The 20051-nt window shown below is 35.7% G+C and overlaps 1 protein-coding gene across 2 annotated transcripts in view; it reads left to right on the forward strand.

Annotated features, from left to right (window-relative positions):
• LOC113063818 (gamma-aminobutyric acid receptor subunit beta-2-like) overlaps nt 1–20051 on the forward strand; it is a 70055-nt gene that overhangs the window by 30350 nt on the left and 19654 nt on the right. For both annotated transcript variants that reach the window (XM_026234161.1, XM_026234163.1), the window contains exon 5: nt 9238–9320. In XM_026234161.1, the coding sequence (XP_026089946.1) occupies nt 9238–9320 (83 nt within the window). The remainder of the gene's footprint in view (nt 1–9237; nt 9321–20051) is intronic.

Here is a 20051-nt window from a genome sequence, read left to right on the forward strand (position 1 = left end):
ATATTTATGAGAAATGTTTTAGCCTTTAGCATTGTTTATACAGCTACAAATCATATATGTTCTAATGCATTTTAATGCATTAACGAATAACTAACGATTGTCGTCAGAACAGGTGTGTATTTCAACAATATGCACTGCACTGTGATACTGAATAGTGACTGTAATGCTTCCTATTACAGCAGCCCACTTGCATTTTACATACACTTTAAACAGATGCATACAAAAAAAAAATGAAAAAATTTGCCTATACACAGTCGTGTTTTTTTCTTCATCCAATGACATTGTACTGTAGTTTGCACTCTTGACTGGTAAAAGTGCAATTGTAAATCCTGTCCAGTTTCTTGCAATCAATATCCCACATATAGTAATGTGCAAACTTGTGCTTTAGACACCTGATATATGGCATATAGAAAAATGCAGCCATGTGCATTGTTTTAAAACTGTAGCCATAGCTGATATCAGGAAATACAGTCAGAGGACACTGTTATATTGAGAGCATGCATATGCATTATGACTACAGTGTGTTGTTTGTGAACGATGACACAAGGGCTTGTCATTCTGATGAGACTGATAAGCTTACGGACATAAACACTTTTGGGAGATGAATTAAAGATTTCGAGAAAAGTCGCAGGCATTTGTTTGGAGCCGTGAATGAGTTATTTTGAGAAAAACAAGGATGAGTTGAGAAATACATGAGTGAAACAGAAAAGATCACATTTTAATGCATGTGATACATTTGAAAAGTAACCCACCCAGTGTGTAGTGCATGTAAGGAATCTCACATAAACTCCAGTGAAACAAGAAGAGAGAGGTGGTTAATGACATGTTTAATGACATTCAAGAGTTTATGTGTTATGTGTATGCTGGCTCAATCATGAGCATTTTTATTTAGATGTAGATGTGGTTACACTTTCGTATAGAAAACAAATAAGAGGTTTATTGAGAAAAGTTGTAGTTAATGGATTGCTAATAGCAAGAACTGGAGCTTTAAATCAAGCGTGACTGATAGCAGATAATGGACACAGTCCTTGGATGTTCTCTCCAGAGTAATTCATTTGCCGTTGAATAGCCAGTTTCTCCTGCAGTTTGTGCTGTACCTCGAGCACATTTAGTGTTTCTAATTTGTCCCTCAGTAACGTTTCTCTGCGTCTGGAGGTGATGGATGCTGGTGCAGGCCGATCTTATTTGTCTTACTCAAAGCCTCTCTGCATTACAAAAGAACAAGGCATATTAAAGTGGACATTTAAACCAGACAGTAAATAAATCAGCAATAAATGCAATGGATACAGCTACTGAATAAGGAAGTACTTCTTATTATATTTTGTGTATACATATATAGCTATTTATTTATTCATTTAAGAACATTTCTTATTTATTACGTGCAGTGGAATTGGGTTTTAAACAGAGGCTGATAAATGTATTCTTATTACCATCATAAAGTAAGAGCGTGAATTATATATTGGACACACACTGTTGCGTTTATGTTATATCCTACATATTAAAGTAGAAGTAACGTTTTCATCATCTTCACTATATGAGACGGCTGTCCTGAGCTCGGAGCTGGAGCTATTCGGTTGTTAAGTGATGACGTAAGAAGCGCTGCTTCCGGGTCCAAGCCTCAACTCACTTCACTTGAGAATACTAACCCAGCAGCCGTTTATGAGCACTGTTTATTCATATTAATCATTTAAGCTAAACGCTTTCAAACATACGGTATACACTACAGTCTCCGTGCTCACAGCGTCCCAAACACAAATAATTTTTATATATTTTTTTAATATTTATATTTTCATTGTCTGGCTATCAGGGACTTCAGTATGGAGTTAAAGGTTAAGATTATAACTTTTTCGCTAATATTCTATCACATTGTGAGTTTATATTAGCACCTTTTGTTGTTTTCTCATGGTAACTGATAGAGCGTTTGGACACGGAAGCGCTGCTACGTGACGTCAGACTTAACAAGCGAATTGCACTATTGCAACTTTTATTTATTTTTATTTACCATTTAGTATTGTTATTTTAGTTATATTTACCAAAATTGTGTAATGTAATACAATTATTTTGTAAATTACACAAGACACATTCACTAGAAACTATAAAGAGAGCATTCCTGCACTTAAAATGCTGTTTCATGTAATGTTGACTCTGTGTATGTTTGTGTAAGGCATACAACCTACTGAATAAATGAATTAGATGCAGTTTTTGAAATGCTTTTGTTCTTTAATTAAACCGAACATTAACACGTTATTCTCATGGCAGTCAAGCATATTTTTGTAAATTCACCATCATTTATCTCAACATTTTACTTTTGAGGTTGTTTGTAACAATATATATATATATTTCTTAATAGTGATTTTCATTGTGTGTGTGTATATATATATGTGTGTGTGTGTGTGTGTGTGTGTGTGTGTGTGTGTGTGTGTGTGTGTCTGTGTGTGTTTACTCTCTTTACAGTTTTATTATTATATTATTAAGAATTGCATGTGCTTACATTTCATGAAAATAATAACAAAATGCAAATCATAATGGTTTTCAAAGGCTTTATTTTCTTTAATTCTTTAATTTTTTATTCTTTTTCATTTGAGGGTAAAATTTGACATGGTTCTGACAAGTTTTATTTCAGAATCAGAAAGAGCTTTATTGCCAAGTATTCGCATAAAATGAATTTGTTTTAGAGACATAAGTTTCCAGTGCAAAGAGACAACAACACACAGAAAATAATAGTAATAAAATGCTCATAATACATTGTATAAACAGTTGTGCAATAGATGATCATGGAATAGAATTGAGTTAGAAGCAGGGATTTACTAGGACTAGGACTGTTTTGTCTAGTTTTTTTAGATTCATGCATACATTAAATGTGTATGTAACAGTATAAATGCAGGGCGGAGAAGCAGATGTTTAAAGATGCTTTGATTTAAGGCCTGAAGCTACAGGCGCAGAAGCAAATCCCAATGCACACCTGTGCTTCACATCACTTCTGCACTTCTGCCCCTGTTCCTCAACACTGCCTTCAACTTGAAAGAGAAGTCAGAGACATCAGCAGAAAAACATACTGCCAATTTGATGCGTGACATTTGTGCTCAGGGAGCTGCACACCTTGGGCTTGAGAAAACGCAGTCTTACGCTTAGCAGAAAGAGAGTTTAACAGAAGAGTGTGATGCTAACATTTCTTTCTGTTTGGATTTTAGGTTAAACTGGAAGTATTCCTCTACATCAGCGTTTGTCTTATCTGACTTTCAGGTCTTGTCTTCTGTGTAATGAGCTGATGAGCTGAATGTGTTTGATTAGAAACGGTTTGATTTAATAAAGTGCTGGTGTGTCTCCGGGAACAGGGCTGGGAAGCGTCTGTAATTAGTTCCTGTTTTGTCCCGTTTTATGTTAGATGTCCTCAGTTACTAAGCACTTAAAAAAATAAATAAATAAATAAATAAATAAAAAGAAATGCAAAAAAAAAAAAAAAAAATGTTTAATTTGAGGTTGGAAAGGTTGGAAAGGTTTAGGGGTAAAAAAAAATGGAAAAGGAAATTTAATTTGTTACATTGTAACATAAGAAATATGTACAACGATTGTTACAATTGTTAGGTACTAATACGCTTTTTTTTTTTAAAGGAAACCATTTTTATTAAATGGTTTTTATTTTATCTTTTTTACATGTGTACTTAAATATAATTTTAAATAAGCACAGTGTAAGTATTTTGTAACAAAATTATTTAAGTAGTACTAAGACAAAATATAAAGTTGCCTTTAATAAACCATTTTGCAAATATTTAGTGTAGTCAGTCAATTTCTGTGCTTGTATAATAATAATAATAATAATAATAATAATAATAATAATAATAATAATAATAATAATAATAATAATAATAAGTAAAATTTTTGTTGGAATTGGAATTGTTTTAAAGGCACATGTCCCACCACAGAAACTCATCAAAGACATTTAATGCCATCTACCTATATATTTAAACTGGTATATCAAAAATACCAGTACTTTGGACAAAATCAGTGCTGGATTATGAAAGATTGACATACAGTGTATTGATCCAGGAAGCTGATTTTGACAGGTGCACTCTTCACTAATATAGTTAATAATAAACTGATTTGTAAACCAAAGGATGTGTCAGATCTGCACATTAACACTTACAGTAAAAATATAGACCTCCTGCTATCTGTTATTGATGAAAAGCAATGTTTATTAATTTGAGAAACAACAGAATTTTGCATTTCATCATTTTAACAGAATTTATTTTAGAATTTAACTTTGAATATGAATAGACATGTCTGTTCAATAGCATATAGTGTTTGCAGTATTGAAAACTGGTTTCAAGAATCCTTGATATTTTGACTGAAATTTAGATTTTGATTTGATAGAGATGTGATGTTTGCCACTAATGTTTAATTACTGGTTAGATGAGTTGAGTTTCTTCATAGAGCGAGTGAGAGCCTTTGACTTCACCCACACTCTTTGGCTCTTTACATGTAAGATATCATGCTGTTCACGCTGGAACTCATGCTTAATTATATAAATATGCATGAGAGCATCTTCTAATTAGATTGAGATATGCTCTCTATGTATAACTAATTATAATATAATTACCCCTACATTAGTTGAACTGTCTTGCTAAAGAAAATGCAACGTTAAAATGATACCATCAGTTACCAAGTGCCTCATAAATGTGCATTAACAGACTGAGAGTATAATATTGTATACATCATAGTTTGCTGCTTTTCTATTACTTGAGGTCAAACGCATCATTTGTGGGGGAAAATGCTTCCTTGTTATGCCATTATATATAATCTGCAGTGTTAAATAAAGATCGTTTGACTTTGGCATTCTTGTGACCCTACAGTAAAACCGATGGCTTCGTTGTCTACGGGGTTAATAATAATAATAAAATAAAAAATGTATGTTTTTGTCAGAATGATGCAATGACAATTAAATACTGATTTAAAGACTGCATTAATTCAGTCGCATAGAAAGTGTCCACTTTCAAGTCTTTTATTTCTGTATAAAGTTTGACTAAAAACTGTGAATCTAATGCTCATTTCACTCTACCTTCGAAAGCTGCCATTATACAGCCTAGTCTATTTCTGTTCAACTGTACAACCTTTAAATATGAAGTACAAACAATTCAGCAAACAGCAAAAAAATGACAGTAAAGAAAAGGTTTTGGCCTACGGGAATGCCAGGGTTGTTTAGGATCACTTGTAACAGCTATTAAACATACATGATGGGTTTAAACAAGCTTTATTTAAGACAGTTTTGAACTAGATATTTGAAATCAACATGTAAAACCAACTTTGTGACACCTTCCCTGTGTGCTTACTTGTCCTAGTCTTAGAACATCAGTATTTAATAGTTTTGAGGCCCATTTATACAATCATACAGATTCAAGAGTTTCAAGAGATACCCAAGTTTGCCATAACTATCAAACACCATCATAGATCAGCTGAAATTATGTTTCGTCGGAAATATGGAAATATAATATAATAGATTTGATGGTTTAAAAACCATCTGCTGCTGAAAGCTTTGTCATTCACAATGTTAATGTCATGTTACAGGTCATTCGTGTTCTGCAGTGCAGCAAGTCTCACATTTGACATGCAATGCACTGATTTAGTGATTTTGTAGGTACTTTGCAGGCAGTGATTACTATTATTACTATTATTTTGATAGTCTACTTAAGACATATGAGTGACTTTACAATTGCTTGTCAACACTCACCACTCATTGAGTATTACAAGCCTGTCTGTTTAATATCTGTTAACACTTTAATTTGATGATTCACCAACACACATTCTGCTGACTATAAGTAAATTAGCAAGTTCATTATTCTACTGACCGTAACCTTCACCTAGCAGTCTAATACTCTAATCACAGTGTAATAAATAAAGTGTAAGTGTATAATTTTACATGGCATTGATTGCTTAATGATATGTCTCTTATGAACATTTAACGCATGTGAAATCTAGCAGGCCAAGATTTTAGGGAATCATTGGTGTACTCCAGGTGTGGCAAAGTGTAGTAGCAACAAAATGTTCTTACCTTTTAGGAAACCTCATTTTGACAATGTCACTAATATTCAATGTGGATATAGCAATCATAATGCATTGCAACTCTAAAATGATTTAGATTGAGTGAGGGATCAATTCAAACAATTCCACTTTAACTCCTGGCAATGACAACAACTTGACCCAGTTTAAAGTATAACTATAAACCATGCACTTCTTTTGAATAATTAATTGCTTAGAGGCTGTTAAAAAGGTAAGCTCTATATAATATGAAAGTGTTTAGCATGAAGATGTATAGCATCCGTCATGTTGTCACTGACTACATTCACATGCACTAATGGGATTATAATGGGATTGTGGAAATATTGCGATTCAACTTTTTAAACTTTGATCAAACTATAACAGCAATCAAACTATACCATAAGATTAAGCTCACAATCTTAGTAACCATAATTGCATTAAACTATGGCATGCATTGCCTTTACTTGCAATAAATAGTCATGTAAACACCTTAATTCTTACTGTTTCTTCATCCAGAAACGCTACAGCAGCGTAATCAACCCCATTTCTACCAGCATTGCTAAGCATGTTCATCACGGCACCAAATAATATCCAAAAGGTCTATAAAAATGTTTTGCATTTGATAGAAGCAAACATCGGCAAAAATAACCACACTTCTTTGCAAATTATTATGTACAGTACTGTATGTACAGTAAGCAGGAGTTAAAATATAGTGTACAATGCAAACCTAGTGTCCTGGATGAACACAATGCGGTAATGCACCATGCACTGATGCTTTGAAACAGCAGGACAGTTGAAAGATCTGCCATCCCAATCGGTGTGTGTGTGTGTGTGTGTGTTCACTGCTGTGTGTGTGCTCTTCGGATGGGTTAAATGCAGAGCACGAATTCTGAGTATGGGTCACCATACTTGGCTGTCTGTCACATCACTTTTTATTTCACTTTATTGAAATCCAACCAGCCGCAGACCACAGAGGACCATGTGTGTCCTCTATTATCATTAGTGTTACTGCATCCTTCCCTTACAAATGTGGTGCCTTTACACAATTATTTTTTGTTAAAATGGTGGTTCATTTAAACAGTAACACCAAGTGCGCTTTATTCTGAGGCAAGTACTTACTCTGCTGATGGAGAGAAGTCTTCACTTATGTCAAGTTGTCTAAGTAGTCTCTACCACACTATTACCTTGAAACTCTCTCACTAACACCTTTGCTACCTTAACAACAGCTGCCAGCGCTGCTAGCAAATTTAGCAATCTGAACAAGCCCTCCCTGAGGAATTCATATCATTCTCTTCCCTCTTTGTTCTCGCAGAGGCTTGGCAGTCCACTAACACACCCAGGGCCCTTCTTCTGCTTGAGCGATTTTGGCAGGTTATAACTTTGAAAGGTGAAAGAGTACAGCCCTAGACAGGGCCAGCTGTCTCTCATTGCTGTTTCCTTTCCAAAATGAATGTAATGTTAATTATCTCACCAACCACAGCCAGAACAGGCTTTATTGAAAAATGAATAGCTTTTCAATATTAATAAGCAGACCCCAGGAGCCTTTTTTAACTCAGAAGAAAGGTGTTTTGTAGTCTCTTTCTTTCTACGGTCACTTTGAATGACATTAATGATGTTAGGGTAATTATTTGCATTTCTTTAGGGTTAAGTCTGTAGTTTTGAACTGAACATGAGTTTATTATTCAGTGCCTTTGTTCAGAAAGTCATTCTGCTCTCTTTTTTTCAGATTCATCAGCATTTTTTAATGAAACCTTGATATTAAAGGAAGCAATATACAAGCCTTTGGGTAGAAGTCTCTGTTAGGTGCACCTAGACTATTATCAATGCAATGCTTGCCCTCTTTTTTGTTTTTGGTATTCCCACATGCAATGGAAACCACAGCTACAGTACGTTTTTTTCGCTCATCTATCGATACCTGCAAGAGGATTTCTCTTGCATGTACCACTGCAGTGAATGCTTGCAGCGCTTTCAACACTTTCTCTTAGTTCAAACCCTCTTTACTGCTCATTTAACATCTTTCTTGTTTTGAAGCGGAAAACACAGACTATTCAGTTCATTCAAAGTAAAAAGCTTCATAGGCTTGACATGCAGTCATAAATTCAAAAGGAAGTGCAGTGAGGTGGTTATATTAACTTTAATTCTCTGCTCAGCTATAAATAAAGCACATCTTAGTACTCTAAGAATGTCAATCTCTGTTTTGTGGCAGCAGCAAGTGTCTGTGAACCCACACATCTTGCAGATCAACACCAATGTCGCATATTTCTTTTTAAGTCATCTTTACTCTGGAATATGTGACACTTGGTTGATTTTAGCCACCAGTAATGGACTGGATCTGTAAAGACCATTCAAAAATTAACCAAAAGTTTACATTTGCATGTGATTGTGGATTTCAGTGAGGTCATGCTGGTGCATGATCATTTGATTCAGGTAGAACATAATCAGGATTTATTTTGAAGCTAGTGCTATTTTAGTTATTTGTGGGCTTTTAAAACCCTTAGTTGTGTTAATGCACCTAATACATTTGAATTGCATCACTCCAATTACATTATAATCAAGGTCATATTCTGCAGAAACTTGCACGTTTTAACCCTCTGTTGTTCACATGGTGGTCAAAAATGGGGTTTTATGTTACATAACGTATATTTATGGAATAGATTGGTCCGTTAAACTGTGTTAAATTCTTTGTTGCACAGACTAAAATTTGACCTTAAAAAAAAAAAAAAAGTTCAAAATTTGAGGATGATATCTCAAAAAAAAAAAAAATAAATAAATAAAAAAAAAATAATAATAATTGTGGCCATTTTTGGTCAACAAAAATGCAAGTATTGCTGTTTTCATCAGGAAAATGTAACCTTCTCAAATCATATACATTATTTGTTTTTCTTTCTTTCTTTCTTTCTTTCTTTCTTTCTTTCTTTCTTTCTTACAACAACAACAATAATAATAATAATAAAACAAAATAAATAAATAAAATGTTTTGGTAAAGAACAACAACAACAGTCATCTGGAGGTTTGGAATCGTTTTTTAACACTTTACCTTGAAAAGAAATTACATAAAACATGGAGAAAAAGAAAGACATAGAAATGTCGAGGAGTATGTTGAAAATAAATCACTCTGGTATGGACATGGATAAATATATAATGAACAGGATGCTAGAGAAATAGTTGCTCATAGTGACTAACAGTACCACTCTGTGTGTGCAGGATTACGACCACAGCCGCCTGCATGATGGACTTGCGCAGATACCCGCTTGATGAGCAGAACTGCACGCTGGAAATCGAGAGCTGTGAGTGTCCCATGAGACATTTTTCTTTCTTTCTCTTTTTCATATTCATCTGACATAAATGCATTGTATATAGTGTTTTTTTTTTCCTTCTTCAAGACATTGTTATATCGCATCGTTTTGCTACATTGATTCGAATTACTTTCCCCACTTCATTCTGCACTCCATAGCCCATAATGACAAAAGAAAATCACTGGTTTGTGCTAACCTTGCAAACTGCAAAAGATAGGGAAAAAACAAACAAACAACAAAACAAGATTATCACGTTGCTTAAGTATTCATACCCTTAACTCAGTACTTCGCTGAAGCACCTGCAGCAGCGATTAAAGTCATTTGCGTCTATAATAGGACACGCTTTGCACACCTGGATGAGGGAGTTTTCTGTCATTATTCCCCGCAGATCCTCTCAAGCTCTGTCAAGTTGAGGGGGGACTGTTGCTGGACAGAAATTTTCAGATCTCTTCAAAGATGTTTGATTTGGTTTAATTTTGGGCTCTGGCTGGGCAACTCAAGAACACTCAAAGAGGTGACACTAAGCCACTTGCATTATCTTGGCTCTTTGAGATCCAGAGTGTTCTTCATCAAGTTTTCTGTATTTTGCAGTGTTCAACTTTCCTTGACCATGACCAGTACCCCAGAGCCTGCCTCTGAAAAACAAAAAAACACTTTTCTAAAACATGTTTCTCACAGTTTAAAAGTTATGTAGGTGTTTTTTTTCTCTCCCTTTTTTATTTTTTGAAAATTCCAAGGGGCTTTTTTAACGTGTCTTCACTGACAACATACTTTCGTCTGGCCATTCAGTCATAAAGTGGAGTAATGCAGTGATGGTTGATGGTTCTTGGTCAGCAGGAGACCAGCTTTTGGAAGATGTCTTGGTTGTTCCAAAGCTCTTCCATTTAAAAGATATGTAGGCCCCTCTGCTCTCGGAAATCTTTAATGCAGTAGGATTTTGTACCCTTCCCCAGATCTGTGCCTCAGTCTCTGAGCTCTGCAGGGCTGATCCTTTGACTTGGTGTTTGGTCTGATATGCATTTTCATCTTTTTGACCTTATAGACAGGTGTGTGCCTTTCATGTCTAATGATCTGAAATTGCAGCAGATGAATAAGTTCCAGTCAAAGTGTAGAAACATCTCAAAGATGATTCCCCCCAAAAAGGGATGCAACCTAACCAACCCTTTTCACTAAATTTCAAGAATCATAGCAATGTGATGTATATATATATGTGTGTATACATATACATTTTGAGTTGTAGATTTATGTGAAAAGGTAAGTGTTTTGGCATGAAGTAGCAGCATACTAAAATTTAAAAAAAGGGGGTTTGAATATTTTCACAAGGCACTGCATACATAGCATTTTCTGGAGAGGATCAGTTTAATTTCCAGGACATGTTGAGTCATGAGATCAATGATATCAAATGTCAATGGATTTTGCATGAGTTGAAACTGACTGTGATACTCTGAGTCTGAAGTTTGCTGAAGTATCAACATACTGTATCCTCCGAACTGAGGTGGGAGACGTGTCACATTTTAGAAAGGGATAAAAGGTCACAACAACATTGTTTCCATCCCGATAATAGGAATAATAGTATTATTGCACAATATATGTTTTTTTAATTCAATTATAAACAAAATAATAAATATTTGTAATGCATTGTATTGTAAATAAATATTATTGTCACTATTATATTTTAAAATAAAAAAGTATTAAACAAAAAATACAATTGCTTTATAGCACACTTAGAAATATGCTAATAGTTACATTTTCATTTTCTGTTATTTCTTTTTTTTTTGTATAAATATGCATCATTTTAAACTTGTCTGCAAGTAATTTATATGTCCTAGTTTTGCATTTTGCACTCAAACTGGCAGAGCATAAACTAGATTTATGCTTTCAGTTGAAATGTAAGTCTTGTACAGTATTAAAATTAGTTGAATTGGTTTCAGTTTTATTTTTCTAATAGAAGTTTTTCAGTTAATATCGGAGATCATTATTTGAGTGAGGTTTTTTTATCATATGGGGTTCCTCAGGGATCTATTCTGGCTCCCTTTCTTTTTTCCATATGTATGCACTCACTCGGTTCTACAGGAAGTATGGTCGATCATTTCATCATTAAGATGATGACACCCAGGTTTTTCTGCCTTTAAAATTTAATTTGGATGGTCTGGATACTCTCATGGCCTGCTTTTCAGATGTAAAGCCTTGGTTGACTAAACTTTAAATAAATCTTGGTGGGCTGTCTTCTTGTGTGAAGACATCTGTGAAAAATCTGGGTGTTGTGTTTGATGAGTGTCTGAAATTTGACGAGCAGATAAACTTGGTGGTAAAATCATGCTTTTTTTCAGTTGCGAATGCAATCAAAAGTGAAGGGCCGGGACTTTAACGCGTTAAATGAGATTAATTAATTACACAAAAAATAACGCGTTAACTAAGATTAATTAATTACAGAAAAAAAATTCACTCATTTTTAATAACGTATTTTTGCACCGCGGAACGTTTCTCACTGGATGAGTTTCGGCGGACCAATTATACTGGAGCACCAACTAGCGTTCGCATATCACCGCAGCACATCGAACCTCAAGTATGACCTCAACGCAAAACATATAGCAGCTAGCTTGGACTTTACACTTTATGTTGAACTATGTATTATTTTGTTGGTGCAACTGGCAGTTTATGTTGAACTCTTTATTGTTTTGGCCAAGGTTATTGAGAGTTGGACTTAGTATGTTATGGCCTCTGAAGCAACAGAGAGATGTTTTCTAATAGTCAGTGTTTCCAATGTTCTGAATGTAATTGACAGTATTTTGTTTTACTTAAAAAACTCTTTACAGAAGGTTCCAGCACCTATAAGCTTCCTGAATTTCTGAAATGTATTATTTCTAAATTGTTTCTAAATATGCTATTGCTACACTTCATGGCAAAAATTGCACTGGTCTGCTAGACTTGGTTGAACAAAAATAAACAATATTTTGTTGCTTAAGCTTATGTATTCAGTCATTATTCAATGGTATACTATAAATCCATGTGAAAAAAAATTACTTCTCACTGTTCTCAGGTCAAATATTTATCTGCGATTAAAATGCGAATAATTTTGATTAATTAATTAAAGGTGTTTTGTAGTCTCTAAAGCCTCTAATTAATTAGATTAATTTTTTTAATCGAGTCCCGGCCCTAGTAAAAACATTTCATGCCTTTATTTATTCCAGGCTGGATTACTGTAATTCTCGTTATGTTGGGACTAGCCAGTCAGCTCTGTCACTATTACAGTTAGTTCAGAAGCAGCGGCCAGACTGCTCACTTCTACTCGAAAACAATTTTACAATCTCTTCACTGGTTGCTAGTGCACCATATTTTAACATACTACTTACAGTAGAGTGTATAAATCTTTAAATAGTAGGGCTCCATCTTACCCCCCTGACCTATTGATCAAATATTTCCCAACCAGATCACTTCGGTCATCCAACCAGAGACTGAAGGTTAATCCTAGGTCGATGTATAAGTGTAGAGGTGACTGTGCCTTCTCTATAGTTGCCTCCAGTCTCTGGAATGACTTACCCATCACAATCAAACTTATTTCGTTTTTAAGTCTAGCTAAAAATGCATTTGTTTGGTAAAGTTTACTATCTCTATTAATGTGTTCCTGCCTTATGATGTTATTGCTATTTTAATGTCTTTTGTCAAATTTTATAAGTAAATATGTTTTGGGGTTTTTATTTTTTCTATTGCTGTGAAGCACATTGGACAACCATGGGTTGTAATTAATGGTGCTATATATTGATCTGAAATGGTGATTGTGCATTTACAGCAGTAAGCCATGTCGGTACACAAATGAGTGATCTGAACTTATATCATTCCCTGATTGTACAGTTGTCCTCTAACAGACAAGGTAAGGATATAAAGATCCAGATACATAGTTTCAAGAATGAGAAAATTCAAACAGATCAACTGCAGTGATCATTTTGATTTGGAATCAAGACCAATTTAGATTATTTCTTTTTTCTAGCAGAAACACAAGAGAGATTTCAGAGAGCACAATGTGCATGTAGAGAGAGCCAGCGGTACTCTACCATTACCTTAATTAGGATGACCTTCATCTCCATAAAGCCAGGAGATAAAGACAGCCAGTAAGCATTGGTGCTACACAGCGCCACGAGCAGAAAAGGCCTAATCAACTCTAATTGCCACTGTATATGTGGTGTATGCTGGGAAAGAGCAGAAATCCAGCAGGAATCCTCCAGCGTCTGCTGTTACTTACGGCCCACTGGCTGCTGCCATTAAAGCAGAGAGACGGAAAGCTAAGAGCTCGAGGAGATCAGGAGCGGGCACGTGTGTACACTTGCTAATTATGCTCTTGTGAACTCCAACACATTGGATGCATTGAAGCTTAATGCTTAGACAGTGACATTCCTTCTTGTCAGTGGTTTCTCAGCTGAGAAACATTTTTCTTTCTTTGTTTTTTTCCTGCAAGTGTTTTAATAGTGAAATGGCATTCTGTATTGACATCCGTATTGACGTCCTGTCAGAAAACATAATGTGTCTGTAACCTCAAATCCTCCGGGAGTCACATGAACTTTTATCTTATTGGTTTTTGCTGTTTTTATCCCCCCTAAGTTCTGTCCAAGTTCCTCAGAAGTTTCACTTTCATTCAAGCAAACTCCGCAGAGGATTGTGAGAACACGGTGTGTGCCGAGAGCTGCACACCTGTACTCCACCTATAGCAATTCCAAGGTCATGGGTTCATTTCCCAGGGAGCACATATTGATGAATGTGTATACTGAATGCACTGTAAGTCTCTCGATGCAAAAATGGTTAGTGGGGTCAGATGGCCAGGCCATCCTCTGAAGGGACTCCCACAGTCTTTTCATGCAAAACACCCATACTGTAAAATGGACTGAGCAAGCCGAATACTAGCTGGTGCTATGCAACTTTCAGAGTGTGCAGTGTTTAACCAGTGTGCCTGCAGACATGCTCCACAGTGAGCACTTCTGAGTCTGAACACACAGGATCAAAGGGTTTCTAGGTTAGTTGCATGAATAATGTGTTCTGCTCCATCATTTTGAGCGTTTTGACCGATCAATGCATTTTTGAGTTTCTTACTTGCACTTAATAATAAAGTCTCTGCTTTCTAATAATGTATTTTATTATGATTCTACTCCCAGTCATTGTCAAGATATTGTCGTTTAAAGGATGTCATTAAAACTTGTAGAGAAAACAGCCACTAAAGATTTAAACAACTTTCCTGTGTTAAATTAGATGTTCAACATTTATTGTTGAAATTTCATAACATGTTTTTTTTTTAGTTTTTTAACGTACATACTTAAAAAATATATTAATATTAAAACTTGACTTCCAATTGATAAAGTTATGCAAGTTGACTGTTTCATAACCATGTTTCTCCACAAACGGCTCATTTTAACATCCAAATTATAATGATTAAATGTACCACATACTGTATAATCACAGAGAGTTTTAGCACTTAGCCGTTATGCTAGATATCCACAAGCATAGCTTGATCGTGTGGCTTGTTTTCTTAGTTTTACCAGTGTACTTATTACTTTAGTAAGAACAGGAATCCAGAGGTGTGATTTTCAAGTCTTTATTTATTCATTTACATTACTGTGATATTTTTTTCTGAAGAACTGCTGCTTAACAGCACATAAACATGCAACAAACTGTGACTGACAGCTTTATATCTTGGGGAAATGGTCTACATTTGTTGTTGACCAGATTTCATGCAGATAGTAAAAAGTCTATGAGATCATGAGGCAAGTGGATTGACGGCAGTCCAGGTAGATTGTGGCTCGCTGTGTGTTACAGACACCGAGTGCATTCATGGAGAAACTCACACAAAGAAAGACTTTCTGACAGTTGTGAAGAAGTTAAGATCAGCTGTGCCTGACCACGCGCTGTCTGTTGTGTTGTGTTGTCACGAGGCTGTCATTGAGCTCAGACGTGGGATGAATGTCATGGGATGACACTGATGTGACGGGAGGCAGATGCACCTCTCTAGTTCAACTGTATGGGAAAGGCAATGGCACTCGTGTTACAGCAACAGCTTTGTGACATCAAGCTTGTCCTAAAAACACACATGGATGGAAATCCAGCCTTCTATCTAGCTTTCTATTATCTGTGATTTTTATTGGCTTATGGAAAATTTGACATGACACAAACTGATTATTCAGTGCATAAATGCAAAAATAATATAAAAATATGAAACCATAAATTTGATGTTAGGTTCATATGAGACCTACACATTATACTTGCAGTATAAATACTATTAATGTAGTAAATTTATGACGATGTGCATTGGTTGGTTGTTTTAAGACAATGAGGAAAGGAGATTCAGCCTTCTTATTCTTGGCTGTTAAACTTACCCGCAGGCTTTATCTTATGGGAAGTGCATCTGTTCGTAGTGTAATTTGGTCATGGCAAGGGACTTATTTGTTACCCATGCATTTTTGTCTTGTTTTGAGATTTCACACCGTATGTTTGTAAATAATCGGTTTTTTTTTTAAGTTGGCATGGAAAGAAAATTGTGATTCCCTATGGTGATGTATGTCATGTGAAACAGTTTTAGAAACAAGATGTAGTGCAGGACTTGATGTTGTCCATAGGGAATTGATTGGATCATAGTTGTTTTCTAATTGCTGTGATCTTGTGAGTGACAGGTTTCCTGAGGAGAAGCCCAGCTCTGGTGCACACATCACTGGAGAAGAGACGTCACTGCTCAGGGGGGGAGAAGTTAATGTTTACTATTTAAGATTACGAGGAAACATAAAAAAAGGAAAAACATTATTTTTACTTTAATGCCTATTTATGAGATTAATGACACTGAACAAGGGCAATGTGAAAGAAGAAGGATTATATCGTGAAGGTGCAAGCATGCTCTCAATTGCTGAAGAAAAGAAAATCAAAGAAAAAAAGAAAAGAGAAAAGAGGCACAGCACCTGGAACTGCTGACATGAATATCTCATGAATATTTAAAAAGGCAGGCATTGGGAGAATTTATGATTGGATGTTGCTAAGCAAATGTTACCTTGTTAACTCAACTATATAACAGCAGACTCTGAATCTTCAGCATCTGGGAATTTTTAGTTTTTAAGGCAAGCTTCAGGTTTGACAGTCTTGTGAACAAATGTTCTGTATGTGTTTTATGACCTTATTTCAGTGACTTCAAAATTGTAGTTTTTCACTAACCACGCATAAACATTGTTTTCTCAAAATCACAATCATGTACATACATGCTATTTATATATTATTGTAGCCAGGTTTGTACTGAATACTATGTTTTCAGACTTTAGTTATGTATATGTTTGGAAGCCACTGAAAAAAAAAAATCATATATTATATATAAACCAAATAGGAAATTAAACAGTTGTCCTATTCTGTGTCCTCAACTCCTGAAACATTGGTGTCCCATATTTTAAATCTGTATGTTTGTGAAAATATTCAAAGGGAATCTTAGGTTATCATAAGTAACTGTAATTTAATTACCCATTTCTTTCTCAGTAGCTCAGCCAGATTACAGTTACATTTATTTTGTAACTAAATTACGTAATTTAGTTATATGTAACTACTTCCTCCCCAACACTGCCTGGGAATTGGAGGGAAATCACCTCAAAAGGGCATGAACTGCATCATAATTACTGTAAACAGGAACCCAAAAGTTGCAGCATACACATTTTTCCTTCAAGCCTAATTGGACGTAAGAGGTGCGAGTAGAAACAGTGCAGCTTTGCAAAACATACTGTAGGTCACAATAACTGGATGGCCGGGATTACGCTTTCTGTGTTTCCGGGAATTTCAGTGCAGCTCCTACTTCATCAAAGCCCCCCAAACCCACCCCCCATTTGAGCTGTTGGGTGCTCTGTCTACGTCTTGAGAAAATGTCATGCATGGAGAAATGAACTGTGACTTGGCCCTAAGGAGAGCTACAAACCGAATATCTGCCATGATGTATGACCAGACTAAATGTAACTCTAATAAAGGTACAATAACAAATTAGCAACAGCACGGATGCATTCATCTACTCACTAATGAATGCAGAAACTGTGACAGCACTTGTCTAGTCAAAGCTGAGACCTCCAGTGATGCACAATCCATGGTCAACAAGAGAACAGTAAAGGCCTGATAGTACTTAAGTGACATTCCAAATATACTTGCTTCGATCATAAACTGTACAGTAGTTTCACATAATTGTAACTAGAGCTCTTCACCGCACAAGAGAAATGCTGTATCGTGTGAGCTACTGAGCAAACCTACTGCATTAGAAAACCTACAGTATTGTTCAAAATAATAGCAGTACAATGTGACTAACCAGAATAATCAAGGTTTTTCGTATATTTTTTTATTGCTACGTGGCAAACAAGTTACCGGTAGGTTCAGTAGATTCTCAGAAAACAAATGAGACCCAGCATTCATGATATGCACGCTCTTAAGGCTGTGCAATTGGGCAATTAGTTGAATTAGTTGAAAGGGGTGTGTTCAAAAAAATAGCAGTGTGGCATTCAATCACTGAGGTCATCAATTTTGTGAAGAAACAGGTGTGAATCAGGTGGCCCCTATTTAAGGATGAAGCCAACACTTGTTGAACATGCATTTGAAAGCTGAGGAAAATGGGTCGTTCAAGACATTGTTCAGAAGAACAGCGTACTTTGATTAAAAAGTTGATTAGAGAGGGGAAAACCTATAAAGAGGTGCAAAAAATGACAGGCTGTTCAGCTAAAATGATCTCCAATGCCTTAAAATGGAGAGCAAAACCAGAGAGACGTGGAAGAAAACGGAAGACAACCATCAAAATGGATAGAAGAATAACCAGAATGGCAAAGGCTCAGCCAATGATCACCTCCAGGATGATCAAAGACAGTCTGGAGTTACCTGTAAGTACTGTGACAGTTAGAAGACGTCTGTGTGAAGCTAATCTATTTTCAAGAATCCCCCGCAAAGTCCCTCTGTTAAAAAAAGGCATGTACAGAAGAGGTTACAATTTGCCAAAGAACACATCAACTGGCCTAAAGAGAAATGGAGGAACATTTTGTGGACTGATGAGAGTAAAATTGTTCTTTTTGGGTCCAAGGGCCACAGGCAGTTTGTGAGACGACCCCCAAACTCTGAATTCAAGCCACAGTACACAGTGAAGACAGTGAAGCATGGAGGTGCAAGCATCATGATATGGGCATGTTTCTCCTACTATGGTGTTGGGCCTATTTATCGCATACCAGGGATCATGGATCAGTTTGCATATGTTAAAATACTTGAAGAGGTCATGTTGCCCTATGCTGAAGAGGACATGCCCTTGAAATGGTTGTTTTAACAAGACAATGACCCAAAACACACTAGTAAACGGGCAAAGTCTTGGTTCCAAACCAACAAAATTAATGTTATGGAGTGGCCAGCCCAATCTCCAGACCTTAATCCAATTGAGAACTTGTGGGGTGATATCAAAAATGCTGTTTCTGAAGCAAAACCAAGAAATGTGAATGAATTGTGGAATGTTGTTAAAGAATCATGGAGTGGAATAACAGCTGAGAGGTGCCACAAGTTGGTTGACTCCATGCCACACAGATGTCAAGCAGTTTTAAAAAACTGTGGTCATACAACTAAATATTAGTTTAGTGATTCACAGGATAGCTAAATCCCAGAAAAAAAAAAATGTTTGTACAAAATAGTTTTGAGTTTGTACAGTCAAAGGTAGACACTGCTATTTTTTTGAACACACCCCTTTCAACTAATTCAACTAATTGCCCAATTGCACAGCCTTAAGAGCGTGCATATCATGAATGCTGGGTCTTGTTTGTTTTCTGACAATCTACTGAACCTACTGGTAACTTGTTTGCCACGTAGCAATAAAAAATATACTAAAAACCTTGATTATTCTGGTTAGTCACATTGTACTGCTATTATTTTGAACAATACTGTATACATACAGTATGGAGTATGTGATACAGTATTGCATATGTGATGCTAATGGTCAAAAAGTATCCGTTTTCAAATTTCACAGCATGCTAATCATTTTGAAGTCATGAAATAATATTGTGCAAGGAATTGTGTGAAAATTAGGCTTTCTTAATGGAAACAAACAAAAAAAGCTAGTTTCTGGTTATTTGTGTTTTCATTGTGATGCAGTTGCTCAGAAACACTGCATCACAGAGAGGACAGACCTGATGAACCTTTGTTTGCATTTAACAGTCTGAATAATAATATGTATAATGATGTAAGGTTTGTTATGATAGGACAATATTTGTCTGAGATACAACTATTAGAAAATCTGGAATCTGAGGGTGCAAAAAATTCAAGAAAATTCAAAAGTTACGTTTTGATATATTTACGGAGGGGAATTTTGAGAAAATGATCTTAATGGAACAACAGGAATATGGAATAATATTTTTTTTGCGTAAAATAATTTTGACCCATACAAGGTATTGTTGGCTATTGCTACAAATATACCCCAGAGACATAATACTGATTTTGTGCTCCAGGGTCACATATAAATATATCTTAATCAATTTTTTTTGTATTATAAGTCAGCATGAATACCATTATGCATCGCAGGTTAAGCTGAAATTAACTTGAAATGCAATATAAGTGGCATGTGCTCTGTGGCCTCTCTAGATGTTAAAGAGTTTTGTGTTGAGAGATCGATATATAGAGTGTGAAGTGTCATTGTGCCAGGTGCTGATCGTCCTCTGAAAACACCAGACAAGGGACAGACAGGTTAAGCTCCTCATTGAGAACCGC

This window comes from Carassius auratus, chromosome 46, assembly GCF_003368295.1.
Source record: "Carassius auratus strain Wakin chromosome 46, ASM336829v1, whole genome shotgun sequence".
NCBI classification, from domain to species: Eukaryota; Metazoa; Chordata; class Actinopteri; order Cypriniformes; family Cyprinidae; genus Carassius; species Carassius auratus.